General features: G+C 46.9%; 1 protein-coding gene across 8 annotated transcripts in view; it reads right to left on the bottom strand.

The window, feature by feature from the left end:
* The window catches only part of TPM3 (tropomyosin 3), a 109,079-nt gene that overhangs the window by 68,229 nt on the left and 21,671 nt on the right, over positions 1-19,179 (bottom strand). Inside the window, exon 1 of one of the 8 annotated variants that reach the window (XM_069218148.1) lies at positions 4,401-4,763. The exons of 4 other annotated variants lie outside the window; for them this stretch is intronic. In XM_069218148.1, the coding sequence (XP_069074249.1) occupies positions 4,401-4,532 (132 nt within the window). In that variant the 5' untranslated portion in view covers positions 4,533-4,763. Of the gene's footprint in view, positions 1-4,400; positions 4,764-19,179 lie in introns of those variants that run through there. 3 more of the 8 variants (XM_069218150.1, XM_069218149.1, XM_069218147.1) reach the window with 3 other exon arrangements.

Here is a 19,179-nt window from a genome sequence, read left to right as displayed (position 1 = left end):
TCCTAATTTAGAATGAGGCATAGTATTTGCTGTTTGATGCACTTACACCGCTCTTCAACGAAGTGTGATGATGTCAATTTCAATGTTACTTCCTCCTTTATATACAAGTTATTAAACAGTTAACATTAACACTGTTTATTTTGTAAGTGGTTGCGGTCCTGGACCTCAGGTTCTAGCCAATCCCTTGTAAACGTTCAGTGTGTAAGATGGTTGAATGTATGGTTTCCTTCAAAAATATACAGCAGCCAGGAAGTACCTCCAACTAACATCACTCGACAAAAAGTTACTTGTGCATCAAAATGGACCACATTGTACGCCATACTTGATCCGTATTTTCACAACTTTGTTTTTGCATTCTAATTTACTACGGATGCACAACAAGATTGCAGTGAATAAATACATGTTCAGAAGTAGGCGACAATACTTTGTTTTGAAAAAAAAATTACATAAGACATTAAGCCCAGTATATTAGGGATTTCGAAACAGTGGCACCGCTGATACGGAGAAGCTAACCTTACAACTAGTTCTCTTCTACCAGCCAACGCAAACCACCTGTCAATAATACAAATGACAAGACATGGGACTAACACCGAAAACTATAGGGCACACCATCAGGGCTCTCAAACCACCCACAAAAGTACAGTTACGCTCTGCAGAAAATGCCCGAATAGTTAACAGTGCAAATAACTGAGCAGCGACCCTGGGGACCAAGGACCTAGCAAGCCCAGGAGCAGCTGATCGCAGCACTAGATAAACTCTGTCCCCGCTCACTTGAAAGGACCCATCACCATTAACCTAGACTTCACTAAACCTCATATTCTGAATCTATACAGTACCCATACCAATCGCCGCGCCCGTAGCCTACTCAAAACCATATATGTATCCCTCAGTGGCATCTACCGGTGCCATGCATGCATGGCACTGTGAACCCACGACAACACTCTGAAGCTGTAGAAAACAACTAAAGGGCTCGGCTAGCAGCCAATCTATAATATACTGGTGGTGTGACCACGCCCACTTTCAATGCGCGAATAATGTCACATACAGCAAAAGCTAACAGCGGCTGCATGAACACAGAAACTTATAAGGAAAAGAGAAATAGGCTGATGCAGTGAGTTGTAATGTTTGTCCCGCTTCACGAGTCAGTTCAAAGGTTGGTCCCATGGCTTATGTACTTAGGGCATTTCCAGGCCTAAGTTCACGATATCAGGCAGACAGAAGCAGGGGACGTGTCAAGCGCTTCTTTGTTACAGCAAGACCTCCTCAATGTCTGCACGGGAGCCCCCTAAGCCATGTACAAATAAGCGCACTTCAAAACCTTAGCAACCCCGCTCTGTTTGCACGTAAAAGTGATTCAATTAGACGGGCGTCGCAGCATTTACACCCCGGACTGGTGCAGCCGACAATCCGTATGCAGCTCTAGAGGACACGGATAAAGCCAACAGGACACGCTGCTCTCAGCTACTAAGTGACAGACTGTTAAAAGATACAACGCCATGCCACTTTGTCTCGTAGAAAATAAGAAACAGTGTCATAAAATAAGAGGAGTCAAGTTGCCGGGGAATGCGGCTAGTGGCGCGCATGGTTTGGAAGGGAAAGTTTGTATCCGTTTCTTTTCAGTCATGCTGTTTTAAGCTTCGTGAAACTATGAAAAAGCACATTACAGTGGAATAGGCCGAGAAAGGATGGGTTAAGGGAGTCGCATGGCACGCCTCATAATGTATATACATTAACCGTCCAGGAACATAGGAGCTTACTAGAGCTCGCTGACAACAGCACAAGCACAGACTGAAGCTTCTAACAAAAGTACTGCGGAAATGTCTTTCAACCAAATGAACGCCATGACAGAAGCCCTAGCCCAGCCGCACTTCTCTCTGTCGGAGGGGCATGGAGCCAGTTATCACCAAATGCTCGCCTAAAACAAAGAAAAAAAAGCGGGCGGGACAGTTTTTCTTGGGCGCTGTCGAATACCAAATCTCTTTACTCTTCATTCTACATAAGGCGTCTCTCGTCCAGTAACTTACACCTCCGGTCTTTTTAGACCTCTTGCCCCCCACCCCCCCCCCTCATTTTCAGCCCACTCAGTTGCTCTGCGCTAAACTGATTAAATAAGACCACGTTCTCCAGACCGGTCACTATAACATAAGGTCTGAGTTTGCTCAAAATATGGTTAAATCGAAATGACTCGCAAGTTACTTTTAAGACATCCCTCCTTAAATGTAACATCTAACGAGACAAAAAAAATAATCTTTCACAGACCTCTGTTAACTATCAGTATTGATCGAAAGGGCTTTACTTATAGGTAATGATCCGGTCATGGCATCTTTATGAGCAAATTGGGCACGGATGGAGTTGCAATAAACACTGTAGTCCACGCCACGTCTTAGCTTTAAGTCTTGAACTTTAGAATATGTTTAATGGCATCGCTAATCACAGGGATCAGTAGTCAAACATCAAGTTAACCTGAGGCCAGTTATCTACTAGTTCATGGATGAGGGTTCCGGAATAACTAAATCGCATTGGCTGCTCTAGGTACCAAGAGATCATGCTTTAGCCTCGAACTACAGCTTCTGCGGCCGTGGGGCTCGATTCAACGTTCCAAAACGCATATGCCCCTACTCCCTCCAACTACTGCATCCTCTAACGACCATCGATATATTTATTACTCGTATTTTTATAGATGATGACCAAATAAAAACAAACAAGTGACTGAAGGATAATTTCAGACACTGAAATTATTTCAAAAGTAAACATCTGCACATGCTTCAAGGATCAGTTCAATACCAGCAATGGCCTACCAGATTACTGAAACCTAAGCACGTCAAACAAACGAGGAAAGTTTCAGTTCCTTTTCTTAAGTGTCATCTGGCTGATCCTTGACCACAGGATCCGAAATCAAAAGGTGCTTCCGTTATGGCCCACCCTGAATACTATGCCACAATATACGCTCACATGTGACGCCCTTAGTACAATGACGCCCCCTCGGCCCTCAGTCAAAGAATTGTCTTTGCATCCAGTTAACCATTTCTAGAATATAACGCCACCCTCCAGTTAGTGTAATTCTAGCATTATCGTTTAAGTGCAGTCCCCACCAAAAAGTCTAATGAGCGTTCAAATAAGTCCCACTGGATTCGTCGGAAGGGGCAATGAATCACAAACCCTAGCACCTGTTGATTCTGGTACCCAAGTACACCAGGTGTAAGTAATAGTCCTCGCAACCTACAAGTTTACTACGCATCACCCCACCCAACGGTGCTACCCCATAATTTGTCGAGGAAGCCATCGCCTTCCTCCACTAACATCTCTCCCTCCCCCTCCCCCCCCCCCCCCCAACACGGGTGTAGCATACACCGACAGCTTGCTACTGTACTAGACGGCACCAAGCCATGCATCCAACAACACAGCAGCATATGTCACTGCTGCGTAGTCTGCCCGTTACTTCATTCATTAAGAGGTGTTTGTAGCACGCAATCCCAATTATTCCCTGCTCCCCCAAACGCTTAAAGAGCATAACCCTGCGTAACCAGGAGAGAGGCACCGGTCTCTTGGTGCTTGCAGCAATGAGTGGTAACCGTTACTGTCAAACCCACCCTAATGTACTGGACCCTGAAACACAATCCTGGTGGTGTCCTGCAACCCGTCGCCACCCTTCAAACGGCTCCTTGTGCAGTTATGATGCCCCATGGTGTAACAATGCTTCGCCCTCGGCGCTCCGTTCGAGCTCACGGCTCTGCAGTAACGCGGGAGGTAGCGGAAGCATAGACAGGAAGGGCAGACTCATGCCCCGCCAGCCGGCCGCGCCCTAGTGCTCCTGGGTCTCATCATCCTCACCTAGGTGTCAGAACCTCACATGCTTCCTCTTTCGAATGCCCAATTGAGGGCATGACCCCACCCTCGTCTTTACATCGACAAATCAACACTACTTCACAGATAAAATCTGATCCGCTTGTCATCGTATGTAATTCTTCAGAATTTATAATCTCTTCTCCAAGGGTCTGGTTTGGTCGGAAAGATTCATCTAGTTTCAGGTTTGCCATGCCCACCCTTACTAATGCTCGGTGTTACCTCTCGAGGGACACTGCCCTCTGCACATAAGTCTCTCGTCTGTCTGCATCACAAGCCTCCTTCGGGAGCAATCCATCCCTGCAGCAATCGAGATTTTGAAATCTCTGAACCATTTCCCTGTTTAACCTATTAAGGCCATGCAGCCTCTTCCCGGTCTCACTTTCCTGATGTGCTGCAGCACCAAGCTCCATCTGCCCTAAAATCAGTTCACACTCAGTGTTCCCTCTCGGGTCGCGCTGCTCATCCCCACCAATTTACCTAGGAGCTCCTTGACAACTCCTCCTCAACTTCCCACATTTCACCCACGGTGCCATGTTCAATCCCCGGGCTCTCACCTGCTCGCGGGCCCGTCGCTCCTCCTCGGTCTCCCGCTGAAGTCGTTCGGCCCGCTCCTCTGCCTCATCGGCTTGCTGCTGCAGCACCTGGATTTTGCGCTTTACCGCCTCGATACTGGTTACACCCGCCATGGTCAAGTCCTCGCGCTCTGTCCCGCTTTTTCTCCGCCCGGCCTCACCCTCTCTCTCTCACTCTCTAGAGCACCGCTTCCTCTCGCTCTCCCGCTCCCTGCTTCCGGCCTGCACCGCCCTGTTACAGCGGAAGTGAGGTCAGATCCAACAACGCCCTAACACGCCTGAAGGAAAGACTACAATGCCTTCCTCTGGAACCACATGCACTGTAGTCTTTATTCTATGTCTATTGCGCTGGGCTAACCCAGGCTAAGACGTCTTTCTTTTACGTGTATGTCCGTGCCAGTCTGCGTTTCAAGCCTCGAGTTGGACGCGGTCCACGCCTCCTACCAATCAACAGCTTCAAAATGGTGTCCACTGCCAGACGCCTGCTTTGAAAATGGATCTTCAAGCGGAACTACAAAAGCACACGCCCTCTACTGGCCAAATAGCGTGTGCAGTTTGATTAGAGGACTGAGGTTCCTAACTCACTTTATGGCAGAGGTCTTCAAACTGGGGGCGGCCCCCCTAGGGGGGCCTGAAGTGATCTCAGGGGGGCCCCAGACTCTGGCCAAAATAAATATTATACAGATAACAGGCCTTTGTTTTAAGCAGAAGCATGTTATTGCAGTTTTAAAAAGGTAACAGTACTTAACTGCAATGTTTAAATAGGTTTAGACATATTTAAACATTGCCATGTTTATAAAATAATTGTGATAAATTCTGAGGGGGGCCCAATGATTTTTATTTTTCAACTGGGGGGGCGCAGCATTTAAAAGTTTGGAGACCTCTGCTTTATGGTAAACTGATACTCCCTGTTTGAGGTAGAATTATCGGATTGATGTATCTGTATCCTTTCCAGAAATTATGCTCCTTTGTACACAATACGAGTTAGTCCTGCCGTGTCATCCATACAAGTCAACAACACTTCCGATTAAGGCACAAGACTCATTATTTTAAAAATAAATAACATAATTTTAGCTTTGCCACTTAAAAATGTACTGGTGTGCAGCCTATTGAAGACATTACATTCATGTTATTTCTAAAATACTTTTCCCTTACCTAATGTTGACAAATTTGTATGTGGGTGTTTAGAATTGTCACCTCTCCCAGTAGCCAGAATACCAACCATCTATTCATGTTTTGCGAGTGTGGAAAAGTGAGGCGCTGGCACATTAAAATACTTTTGTCAAACCTTCTTTATTCCTTTTTAATACGGCACGCCTGCCTCTGCGTGCGCTAATAATTATTTAGGAATAGATTAGACATTTTAAAATACCCGGGGAGTCGTTTCTGCTTCTGTTTGCTGTTTTATGTGTTAAAAGGGGAACCAATGAATTAGCACATTTTTCTAGAGAATGTAGTGGCCGTAGCTTAAAATGCCAGCCAGCAATACCGACAGAATACAGGTCAGGTGGCAACCCTGTGACTTTTTGTATCGTCATTCAAATACCATCATTGGAGTTACCAGGTCATCTCTGTCAATTTTGGGCTGATTGTTGCAACTATTTAGTTATATGAGGAAAATGTAAGGGTGATGTAGAGGGGATAACGTTTGTTGAGGAGCCTTTTAGTGATCATGCTCTTCCCAACTTTCATGCATATTTTTAATTTGAGCACATTTAACAGACCTCCCTCCATGACACTCTCTGTGATCTTCAGATTCATCCCTGCTTCCTGTTTCACATGCGAGACCTTTTTTGGAGGCCCTGGAGCACGGAGCAATCAGTGGTTTCTGGACAATATCCTGTAAGTGTAGTCTAATTAATAACTGGTGTTCCAGTGCCATCATTATTATTGCACTCCTAATTATCGCAAGGTATTTTTATTCTTCTACCTTTTCTGCAGCATAAACGGCACCCCACGGGTTTCAGAGTGCTGTAGAACAAAAAGGAAGCATTGATGGTAACGCTTCGAATTGTAACATTAATAACACAGCAAATACCTTTAGATTAGGGCATAAAATCTCAACAAAGATCTACATGAAGAATCCAGAATTGGGTCGGCAGCACATAGCTAAGAGAGCAAGAGGGGTATTCAATAACACACATTTAGGATAGAGTTTGAGAGTAACTTTATCAAAGGATTAAGCTGAGCATCACACATGAACAATAAGGTCAACTGAACTGTTTTTAGACAAGTTGATTAGGAAGTTAAGGAAAGAGCCAGAATAATAGCTGATTTGTACCCTTTACTTTTACTTTCTTAGTTGATTTAGGGAAGACAGTTTTTTGTGAGTCACCAGATTCTTGCAGCTTTACGGATGGAGGATCTTTTGAGGCAGAGGCTTTGGGAGAGGCGTTTATTTTTTACTAATTGAGTGATCTTTTTATATAATGTGGCTTTAGCTGCATCTAGGAACACTCTACAAGTACAGAAAGAGGTTTCAATGGTGATAGCCAGTACAGAACACTGTTCACGAAGAATGTGTACCATGACTGCAGAAAAGGTATTCAGGACAGAAAGAACAAGCATTTGCAATGCAACGGGCCTCGCATTTCGTTGAGTTAGAGCTATTAGCGTTGTAAACTCCTAACCCGACTTTTCCTGCCACATTAAATGGAAAAGAAAAAAACAAGTGGAATTGCACTGGGTAAAGCACAGCGCAACCACGCTGCGAAATAAACAAAAAAAAGGTACTCCAGAAACCATACGGAAAACGTGGAGCATTGTATGTTTACAGTAGTTGGTCTGTGTGCTTAAGGAGGGATAAACACCGAAAAGGCATGACGTATGCATGCCTTACTCTAATGAAGGTAAGCGGATTTTAAAAGGCAAGCCCACAAACCAATGTAAGGGACTAATGTGACATGGGGGTGGTTAGAAGCCCAAAAAGAGATTACATCAGTGGATGGAGCGATTTGCGCTCGCCCCTAAAAAGGGCCTAATGATTACAAAGCAGCATCTTAAATTGCTAGGTGGGTTCTGAAAAAGTGAGATTTTAAGTGAGTGTGAAACACTAACAGAGAGGGGCTAGGGCTTAAGTGCTTAGGTCGTTGATTATTGGAGCTTGTCAGGAGATTTTCTGTTTCAGTGTCTTTTCATTTTCGGTTTTCAGAATCTGTAGCAGAAGGTTGAAGGCTCTCTCTTGTTTCTTGCACCTCATAAAGTGCTACGTTTGCTATTAGAGTTACTCAAGTAGCTGAGAAGGTCAAGTTGCAGTGCAGTTCCGACTTAAAAGTGCAGGTGCTGCAGACTGATCAGATTTGAAGATACATGGTTGGATTTTTCGCTCCAGTGTTCAGGCAGGCTCCTGCATAGGGAATGGCCTGATGGGGGCCAAAGTGGAGAAGGGTGTTGCCATCCAGGTGTGAAAGGACCAAGACTTCACCACAGATCTGATTTCAACATGGAATATATGTGGTTTACATTTCATAGGTGTAGGAAGTTGGCTCTGTATGTGCTATTTCAAAGTAAGGAATAGCATGCACAGAGTCCAAGGGTTCCCCTTAGAGGTAAAATAGTGGTAAAAAGAGATAATACTAATGCTCTATTTTGTGGTAGTGTGGTCGAGCAGTAGGCTTATCCAAGGAGTAGTGTTAAGCATTTGTTGTACATACACATAGACAATAAATGAGGTACACACACTCAGAGACAAGTCCAGCCAATAGGTTTTGTATAGAAAAATATCTTTTCTTAGTTTATTTTAAGAACCACAGGTTCAAATTTAACATGTAATATCTTGTTTGAAAGGTATTGCAGGTAAGTATATTAGGAACTTTGAATCATTTCAATTACATGTATACTTTTCAAGTTATTCACAAATAGCTATTTTAAAAGTGGACACTGCAATTTTCACAGTTCCTGGGGGAGGTAAGTTTTTGTTAGTTTTACCAGGTAAGTAAGACACTTACAGGGTTCAGTTCTTGGTCCAAGGTAGCCCACCGTTGGGGGTTCAGAGCAACCCCAAAGTTACCACACCAGCAGCTCAGGGCCGGTCAGGTGCAGAGTTCAAAGTGGTGCCCAAAACGCATAGGCTTCAATGGAGAGAAGGGGGTGCCCCGGTTCCAGTCTGCCAGCAGGTAAGTACCCGCGTCTTCGGAGGGCAGACCAGGGGGGTTTTGTAGGGCACCGGGGGGGACACAAGCCCACACAGAAATTTCACCCTCAGCGGCGCGGGGGCGGCCGGGTGCAGTGTTAGAACAAGCGTCGGGTTCGCAATGGAAGTCAATGAGAGATCTAGGGATCTCTTCAGCGCTGCAGGCAGGCAAGGGGGGGCTTCCTCGGGGAAACCTCCACTTGGGCAAGGGAGAGGGACTCCTGGGGGTCACTTCTGCAGTGAAAGTCCGGTCCTTCAGGTCCTGGGGGCTGCGGGTGCAGGGTCTTTTCCAGGCGTCGGGACTTAGGTTTCGGAGAGTCGCGGTCAGGGGAAGCCTCGGGATTCCCTCTGCAGGCGGCGCTGTGGGGGCTCAGGGGGGACAGGTTTTGGTACTCACAGTCGTAGAGTAGTCCGGGGGTCCTCCCTGAGGTGTTGGTTCTCCACCAGCCGAGTCGGGGTCGCCGGGTGCAGTGTTGCAAGTCTCACGCTTCTTGCGGGGAGATTGCAGGGTTCTTTAAAGCTGCTCCTTTGGATAAAGTTGCAGTCTTTTTGGAGCAGGTCCGCTGTCCTCGGGAGTTTCTGGTCGTCGTCGAAGCAGGGCAGTCCTCAGAGGATTCAGAGGTCGCTGGTCCCTTTGGAAGGCGTCGCTGGAGCAGAGTTCTTTGGAAGGCAGGAGACAGGCCGGTGAGTTTCTGGAGCCAAGGCAGTTGTTGTCTTCTGGTCTTCCTCTGCAGGGGTTTCAGCTAGGCAGTCCTTCTTCTTGTTGTTGCAGGAATCTAATTTTCTAGGGTTCAGGGTAGCCCTTAAATACTAATTTTAAGGGCGTGTTTAGGTCTGGGGGGTTAGTAGCCAATGGCTACTAGCCCTGAGGGTGGGTACACCCTCCTTGTGTCTCCTCCCAAGGGGAGGGGGTCACAATCCTAACCCTATTGGGGGAATCCTCCTTCTTCAAGATGGAGGATTTCTAAAAGTCAGAGACACCTCAGCTCAGGACACCTTAGGGGCTGTCCTGACTGGCCAGTGACGACTCCTTGTTTTTCTCATTATCTCTCCTGGACTTGCCGCCAAAAGTGGGGGCTGGGTCCAGGAGGCGGGCATCTCCACTAGCTGGAGTGCCCTGGGGCATTGTAACACGAAGCTTGAGCCTTTGAAGCTCACTGCTAGGTGTTACAGTTCCTGCAGGGGGGAGGTGTGAAGCACCTCCACTCAGAGCAGGCTTTGTTTCTGTCCTCAGAGAGCACAAAGGCTCTCACTGCATGAGGTCAGACACTCGTCTCTCAGCAGCAGGCTGGCACAGACCAGTCAGTCCTGCACTGAACAATTGGGTAAAATACAGGGGGTATCTCTAAGATGCCCTCTGTGTGCATTTTTTAATAAATCCAACACTGGCATCAGTGTGGGTTTATTATTCTGAGAAGTTTGATACTAAACTTCCCAGTATTCAGTGTAGCCATTATGGAGCTGTGGAGTTCGTTTTTGACAGACTCCCAGCCCATATACTCTTATGGCTACCCTGCACTTACAATGTCTAAGGTTTTGCTTAGACACTGTAGGGGCATAGTGCTCATGCACATATGCCCTCACCTGTGGTATAGTGCACCCTGCCTTAGGGCTGTTAGGCCTACTAGAGGGGTGACTTACCTATGCCACAGGCAGTGGGAGGTTGGCATGGCACCCTGAGGGGAGTGCCATGTCGACTTAGTCATTTTCTCCCCATCAGCACACCCAAGCTGGCAAGCAGTGTGTCTGTGCTGAGTGAGGGGTCCCTAGGGTGGCATAAGACATGCTGCAGCCGTTAGAGACCTTCCCTGGCATCAGGGCCCTTGGTACCAGGGGTACCAGTTACAAGGGACTTACCTAGGTGCCAGGGTTGTGCCAATTGTGGAAACAATGGTACATTTTAGGTGAAAGAACACTGGTGCTGGGGCCTGGTTAGCAGGGTCCCAGCACACTTCTCAGTCAAGTCAGCATCAGTATCAGGCAAAAAGTGGGGGGTAACTGCAACAGGGAGCCATTTCTTTACACAAGCCCCCCCCAGCCCACAGGCCAGGAGACTCAGCCAAAGCTGGGAGAGTCTTCCTAGTCTGTCAGGCGAGGAAGAGTAGAGGAAATAGGCTGGTTTGTTGCAGGGCCTACTCTGCCTTACATCCTCCTGTTCAGGTCATTCCCTCTGGGGAACTGACCCACTTCCACAGTGATAGGACCTAGTCTGAACTGCCACTTGTCTGTGCTTTTTATGTCTTCACCCATTCTCTCTATTTTGGGGTTAGAGGTATCCACCTCTGCTAATCTTATCTTAGCCAGGGTCACCCCTAGCTTACCCAAAGAGGTTACCCAGAGCTGGAGTAACCCCACCATGACCAACAGGGTCAGGGGGCCTAACTTGCTATTTGGCATGGGGTCAGACCACCATGCCAAGGATAGTGCAGCCATAAAGGCTAACACCCAGCAGAGGCCACTGACAGCTGTCAGTGCCCAGAACCACACCTTTAGCTCTTCACCTACAAGGGAAGGGGCTAAGTTACAGGCTTCTTTGGGTTCAGGGTGCCTGTCTGCTGTATTAGAGTGGGGGGTTACCACATCTTGTAGTAAACACCCTTCTTCCACTCTTTCTTCTGTTAGCTGAGGAGCCACCCACTCAGGCTTAACAGTTGCCTGACTAGCCAGGACTTCTTGTGGGTCAGGTTGGACTTTATCAGAGCCACTTTTGGAGTTCTCCCCTACTGGAGCAGAATCTCCTTGGCTTGCTGGAACCTTGGCTAAAGGTTGTCCACCTTTCCTACTCTGTTTCCTTTTCTTTTTCTTCTGGGGCCTACTTGCATTTACTGCAGAGGCAGGCACTCCAGAATCCTTGGGAGAGGACTGGCACTGGACCAGTTCCTCTCTTGGGCTCTGACTAACCTCTGGGTAGTCATTTCCAAGGAGACAATCAAGGGGGAGGTCTGTACTGACTACCACCCTTCTCCAGCTAAAAGTCCCACCCACTTCTATGGGCACAAAAGCCACAGGCCTATCAGTGACCCTGTCTGGGCTAACTCTTACTCTGGCCATCTCACCTGGGATGTACTGGTTTGAGAACACCAGCCTGTCATGCACAATAGTGTGACTGGCACAAGTGTCTCTCAGGGCAGTGGCTGGGATTCCATTCACCAGTAGGTGGTGGAAGTGTCTACTTCCCTCTGGAATCTCCAACTCACCTGTTGGGCCCTTTTTCCAGTTGAAGGCTATGAAGACCTCCTCATCTGAGGAGTCATCCCCAATGGCTACACTGGTCACCCCTGGGATTTTGCTAGGGGGTTTGTTTTTGGGACAAGAAGTGTCCTTGGTGTGGTGCCCTGTCTGTTTACAGTTATGGCACCATGCCTTAGTGGCATCCCAGCTCTTACCCTGGTACCCACCTTTGTTTTGGGTTGTGTCTCTGGGCCCACCCACCTGGTCTGGTTTTTGGGGGCCTACAGGGGACTCTTTTTCTTTGTTTCTAGTGTCACCCACTTTCTCCTGGGGAGGCTTTGTAACCCCTTTCTTTTGGTCACCCCCAGTGGAAGTTTTGGTTACCCTAGTCTTGACCCAGTGGTCTGCCTTCTTTCCCAATTCTTGGGGAGAAATTGGACCTAGGTCTACCAGATACTGATGCAACTTTTCATTGAAGCAGTTACTTAAAATGTGTTCTTTCATAAACAAATTATAAAGCCCAACATAGTCATACACTTCATTTCCAGTTACCCAACCATCCAGTGTTTTTACTGAGTAGTCAACATAATCAACCCAGGTCTGGCTCGAGGATTTTTTAGCCCCCCTGAATCTAATTCTATACTCCTCAGTGGATAATCCAAAGCCCTCAATCAGGTACCCTTCATGAGGTCATAGGATTCTGCATCTTTTCCAGAGAGTGTGAGGAGTCTATCCCTACACTTTCCAGTGAACATTTCCCAAAGGAGAGCACCCCAGTGAGATTTGCTTACTTTTCTGGTTACACAAGCCCTCTCAAAAGCTGTGAACCATTTGGTGATGTCATCACCATCTTCATATTTAGTTACAATCCCTTTAGGGATTTTCAACATGTCAGGAGAATCTCTGACCCTATTTATGTTGCTGCCACCATTGATGGGTCCTAGGCCCATCTCTTGTCTTTCCCTTTCTATGGCTAGGATCTGTCTTTCCAAAGCCAATCTTTTGGCCATCCTGGCTAACTGGATGTCCTCTTCACTGGAGTTATCCTCAGTGATTTCAGAGGTGTTGGTCTCTCCTGTGAGGGAACCAGCATCTCTGACTATTATTTTTGGAGTCAGGGCTTGAGAAGCCCTGTTCTCCCTAGATAGGACTGGTGGGGGGGAATCACCCTCCAAGTCACTATCTTCATCCTCTGTGTTGCCATCCTCAGAGGGGTTGGCCTTTGCAAACTCTGCCAACAGCTCCTGGAGCTGTAGTTTGGAAGGTCTGGGGCCCATTGTTATTTTCTTTATTTTACAGAGTGACCTTAGCTCCCTCATCTTAAGATGGAGGTAAGGTGTGGTGTCGAGTTCCGCCACATTCACATCTGTACTAGACATTATGCTTCTAAAAGTTGGAATACTTTTTAAGAAACTAAAACTGGTTCTAGAATCTAATTCAAACTTTTACCAAACTTTTAAACTCTAAAAGCAATGCTAACAGGGACTAACACAAGGCCCTAGCAGGACTTTAAAGAATTTAGAAAAATTTCAAATTGCAAAAATCAATTTCTAATGACAATTTTGGAATTTGTCGTGTGATCAGGTATTGGCTGAGTAGTCCAGCAAATGCAAAGTCTTGTACCCCACCGCTGATCCACCAATGTAGGAAGTTGGCTCTGTATGTGCTATTTCAAAGTAAGGAATAGCATGCACAGAGTCCAAGGGTTCCCCTTAGAGGTAAAATAGTGGTAAAAAGAGATAATACTAATGCTCTATTTTGTGGTAGTGTGGTCGAGCAGTAGGCTTATCCAAGGAGTAGTGTTAAGCATTTGTTGTACATACACATAGACAATAAATGAGGTACACACACTCAGAGACAAATCCAGCCAATAGGTTTTGTATAGAAAAATATATTTTCTTAGTTTATTTTAAGAACCACAGGTTCAAATTTAACATGTAATATCTTGTTTGAAAGGTATTGCAGGTAAGTATATTAGGAACTTTGAATCATTTCAATTGCATGTATACTTTTCAAGTTATTCACAAATAGCTATTTTAAAAGTGGACACTTAGTGCAATTTTCACAGTTCCTGGGGGAGGTAAGTTTTTGTTAGTTTTACCAGGTAAGTAAGACACTTACAGGGTTCAGTTCTTGGTCCAAGGTAGCCCACCGTTGGGGGTTCAGAGCAACCCCAAAGTTACCACACCAGCAGCTCAGGGCCGGTCAGGTGCAGAGTTCAAAGTGGTGCCCAAAACGCATAGGCTTCAATGGAGAGAAGGGGGTGCCCCGGTTCCAGTCTGCCAGCAGGTAAGTACCCGCGTCTTCGGAGGGCAGACCAGGGGGGTTTTGTAGGGCACCGGGGGGGACACAAGCCCACACAGAAATTTCACCCTCAGCGGCGCGGGGGCGGCCGGGTGCAGTGTTAGAACAAGCGTCGGGTTCGCAATGGAAGTCAATGAGAGATCTAGGGATCTCTTCAGCGCTGCAGGCAGGCAAGGGGGGGCTTCCTCGGGGAAACCTCCACTTGGGCAAGGGAGAGGGACTCCTGGGGGTCACTTCTGCAGTGAAAGTCCGGTCCTTCAGGTCCTGGGGGCTGCGGGTGCAGGGTCTTTTCCAGGCGTCGGGACTTAGGTTTCGGAGAGTCGCGGTCAGGGGAAGCCTCGGGATTCCCTCTGCAGGCGGCGCTGTGGGGGCTCAGGGGGGACAGGTTTTGGTACTCACAGTCGTAGAGTAGTCCGGGGGTCCTCCCTGAGGTGTTGGTTCTCCACCAGCCGAGTCGGGGTCGCCGGGTGCAGTGTTGCAAGTCTCACGCTTCTTGCGGGGAGATTGCAGGGTTCTTTAAAGCTGCTCCTTTGGATAAAGTTGCAGTCTTTTTGGAGCAGGTCCGCTGTCCTCGGGAGTTTCTGGTCGTCGTCGAAGCAGGGCAGTCCTCAGAGGATTCAGAGGTCGCTGGTCCCTTTGGAAGGCGTCGCTGGAGCAGAGTTCTTTGGAAGGCAGGAGACAGGCCGGTGAGTTTCTGGAGCCAAGGCAGTTGTTGTCTTCTGGTCTTCCTCTGCAGGGGTTTCAGCTAGGCAGTCCTTCTTCTTGTTGTTGCAGGAATCTAATTTTCTAGGGTTCAGGGTAGCCCTTAAATACTAATTTTAAGGGCGTGTTTAGGTCTGGGGGGTTAGTAGCCAATGGCTACTAGCCCTGAGGGTGGGTACACCCTCTTTGTGTCTCCTCCCAAGGGGAGGGGGTCACAATCCTAACCCTATTGGGGGAATCCTCCTTCTTCAAAATGGAGGATTTCTAAAAGTCAGAGACACCTCAGCTCAGGACACCTTAGGGGCTGTCCTGACTGGCCAGTGACTCCTCCTTGTTTTTCTCATTATCTCTCCTGGACTTGCCGCCAAAAGTGGGGGCTGGGTCCAGGAGGCGGGCATCTCCACTAGCTGGAGTGCCCTGGGGCATTGTAACACGAAGCTTGAGCCTTTGAAGCTCACTGCTAGGTGTTACAGTTCCTGCAGGGGGGAGGTGTGAAGCACCTCCACTCAGAGCAGGCTTTGTTTCTGTCCTCAGAGAGCACAAAGGCTCTCACCGCATGAGGTCAGACACTCGTCTCTCAGCAGCAGGCTGGCACAGACCAGTCAGTCCTGCACTGAACAATTGGGTAAAATACAGGGGGTATCTCTAAGATGCCCTCTGTGTGCATTTTTAAATAAATCCAACACTGGCATCAGTGTGGGTTTATTATTCTGAGAAGTTTGATACTAAACTTCCCAGTATTCAGTGTAGCCATTATGGAGCTGTGGAGTTCGTTTTTGACAGACTCCCAGCCCATATACTCTTATGGCTACCCTGCACTTACAATGTCTAAGGTTTTGCTTAGACACTGTAGGGGCATAGTGCTCATGCACATATGCCCTCACCTGTGGTATAGTGCACCCTGGCTTAGGGCTCTTAGGCCTACTAGAGGGGTGACTTACCTATGCCACAGGCAGTGGGAGGTTGGCATGGCACCCTGAGGGGAGTGCCATGTCGACTTAGTCATTTTCTCCCCATCAGCACACCCAAGCTGGCAAGCAGTGTGTCTGTGCTGAGTGAGGGGTCCCTAGGGTGGCATAAGACATGCTGCAGCCGTTAGAGACCTTCCCTGGCATCAGGGCCCTTGGTACCAGGGGTACCAGTTACAAGGGACTTACCTAGGTGCCAGGGTTGTGCCAATTGTGGAAACAATGGTACATTTTAGGTGAAAGAACACTGGTGCTGGGGCCTGGTTAGCAGGGTCCCAGCACACTTCTCAGTCAAGTCAGCATCAGTATCAGGCAAAAAGTGGGGGGTAACTGCAACAGGGAGCCATTTCTTTACAATAGGTGAAAAACTTGATATGATGACATCTTTGTGAGTTTAGTTACCTGATGTAGCCTCAAAAGATGTTGGTTAGTACTGAACCCTACAAATCTCACAGAGGGGATTAGGTTGGCTATGAAACCAAGACAAAACAGTTAAAAAAGCAATTTTAGACCGGAGGAGTATGTTTCTGTGGAGAACAGGGGGAGAAATTTGTTTTTAACCATATTTAGTTTCAGAGAAGAAAAAACCATCAAGTTTTCAAGTTTGAAATTCAGAGTTGCAATGTCAGATGGTTGTGTATTGATATGTTTATCCAAACGTGGAGGATCTATAGGAACATTAAGAGACTCCTCATTTTGCAGAGGGTCATAGCTCTGAAAAAAGCTTAACTTGATGAACTTTGATCTCAATAGTGGAAGGAAGGAAGCCAGTTTAGAACCTGTACCTTAATTCCTACTGTATTGGATAGAATGCACAGTAGTGTTTTATGGCCAATGATGTCAAATGCTGCTGACAAATCCAGGAGAACTAAATGGCAAATGTAACCATTGTGCCGTATGTGAAGAATGCGCCCAAAATTTGGAGCGTCACAGGTTCTATTCAGCATTTGTGCCAGAATCCTGACTGGAAGGTCTTCAAAAGTAACTGTTTGCAAGTGCAGTTGAAGTTGCATTGAGAGCACTTTCCCAATGATTATGGTTACTGTGGCGATAAAAGTGACTTTGGACACCAGCCTTAAATTCTAAAATCCTGACCAGCTATATGTTCAGTTTCTTAAGCAATGGGGTGATTTCACCAAATTTAAGTGCCGGAATTAAAAATCCTTCTTCAAGGGAGGAGTTTATTGTTTTCAGGTTTATTAAGACCATATTTTCAGTGCAGTGGTTATCAGAATTACTGGAATTGGTTTAACTGAGTTAAAAAAAGTGTTTGTGCTAAGTAATAAAATGCAGTATGTATTGGATGTCAGGTTTATTGAAAGGGGATCACTTCGTAATGCTTACTTTTGGAATTTCCAGGAAAAAGCTGGGTTGTGTCGTAAATATATTTCTTTTTGAACTCTTGTGGTGGAAGAAGTTGGCAGTCTAGTATCTAGTGGTGCTGAGAAGGGGCGCTTGGTTTGTCAATGGGCTTAGTGCAGCATTTGATAATTAGGAGCACATATCAACTTTATCTGTTTTATAAATTCCTTGGTATTAGTGGGGGGGGGGTGTATTTCTCTGTGACCTTGAGTCTTTGCACTTCAGAACCATTAATTATGTCTCCGGAGTTTGACGTTTTCACCAGATCTTTTAGAGCAGTGGTTCCCAACCTGTGGTCCAGGGCCCCCCGGGGGTCCGCGAAGCCTCTCAGGGGGTCTGCAACTGCTTAGAAAATTAAATATTATTAACAGATTAGGTCCCTAGCTTTCAGTAATGACTCAGAAGGAGGTCCCTGGGTTCCAATAATGATTCAGTGGGGGTCCCCGGGGTCCAGTAAAGATAAAGTGGGGGTCCACGGATGTCAAAAGGTTGGGAACCACTGTTTTAGAGCTTTCCAGGGTTGGGGTGGGGCGTGAAATCAGCATTCCACATCCTTTGTGCGCAGAGAGGAATTTATCAATGGTGTGTGACCACAACTGTGTTGTTGTACCATTGATGAGTTGTCAACACCTCTTCGCTGCACATCTTCCCCTTTGGCAATATTTAGAGTTGCCTCAAGGGGAAATTATTTATTTTTAAAGCAGTAAAATAGCACCGGTCCCTTCAATTGACAAAGGCTACTTAAAAAAAAACCAGTTTGGGAATGCAGATGCAGGGGGAGATGTCCGCTGTCCTTTGCAGCCTGCATTTACACCCAATCATAGAGCATTCCAAATTGTTACCTGCTTAAATAATATTCATTTGGCAAGTCATTTTGCAACCTCCTTCCCCTGTGAGTGTAAAGTTTGTGATATGTCCTATTACTGCAATCCCGTTTTCAAACCAGTCTATGTGAAAGTTGTGCATCCTTGGTTTGAAAATGGGAACAGTACATCAGGACACTTATTCACTGAAGAGCTCTCTTCCCAGCTCCATTTGTAAGTAGCTCATCCTGGCCAGCTTTTTGCTTTGCACTCTGAGATTTATAGTCCTGCAGTAACAGCATAACTACACAATTCAGAATTTAAAGAAACAAACCGACTGGGTGGGCTTCTCACGCATGGATGGGAACTCGAGAGCTCTGTAGTTAAGGAGTAGGGGTGGTGACTTTATCTATATATCTCCAGTGCCCTCATTTTTACCGTTTACCCAGGACACCCCGTGTCCATTGTCACCCAGGTACTATTACACCAGCCAGTAATCCCATAAGCATATTTAATCATATTTGATTCTATTGTGAAATCTGCACACCCCACAGATGAGACTGTAACCTAGACAAATAGTTTGCAGTGCTTGGCTTGAATGTAACACGTCTTTGCATTCTGGTAATTGTAGTCTTTTTTCAATTTAAGGAAACCAATCGAGCCAAAACACCTGTCCCTAACAGGCAGTCCATGACTGGAAAAGTTGTGTCCCAGTGACATTGAGGTGCCTGAATACTCTAATTGAGGACAGTCGTGTGACAGGAGTGCAAGCATGGCAAATGGGCCGCAGTGGTGAAATACAACCATAATACTGGCCCAGGGGGCTCCTCGCACATCTAGGTCCTGGTGTCACTGCACCTGCAGCACTACTGGTAGCTGCGCCTCTGACTGGGGAGACGTGACATGTCACGCTAGGCATTAAAGCCGGCTCCTTCCCTGCGTGTTTTCAAGGGCCAGCTCGGCAGCCGTGTACTTGCAGCGTGGGGTATTCTGAGAGGGGAAGTGGTTTGTGGTGAGATGCAGAACAGCATGTGTGAGTCACGCCTGGTGCCACGCTGGAAAGAGGGCGTGCGCACAAGTCTCCGAATAAAGGTGCGGCTTTAAAAGGCACCTTGCTATCAGTCCTAAACATTTGCCCTGTGACCCAGTCGGCCTCTCTGCTTAATTGACCGGTGCTGCCCACGTACCATGGTCAAGCCTCCCCTCCCACAAAGAGGATCGACTGTGCATTATACATTCATCCTTTTCAGAGACTGACCGAATATTTTGGAGAGCTGGTTTCACACGATGACCTATGGAGCACATCATAATCTGTACAT

The sequence above is a fragment of the Pleurodeles waltl genome, chromosome 12, assembly GCF_031143425.1.
Source record: "Pleurodeles waltl isolate 20211129_DDA chromosome 12, aPleWal1.hap1.20221129, whole genome shotgun sequence".
Classification (NCBI taxonomy): Eukaryota; Metazoa; Chordata; class Amphibia; order Caudata; family Salamandridae; genus Pleurodeles; species Pleurodeles waltl.
The sequence above is the reverse complement of the archived record's forward strand: the minus strand, read 5'-3'. Positions and strand labels throughout refer to the sequence as shown.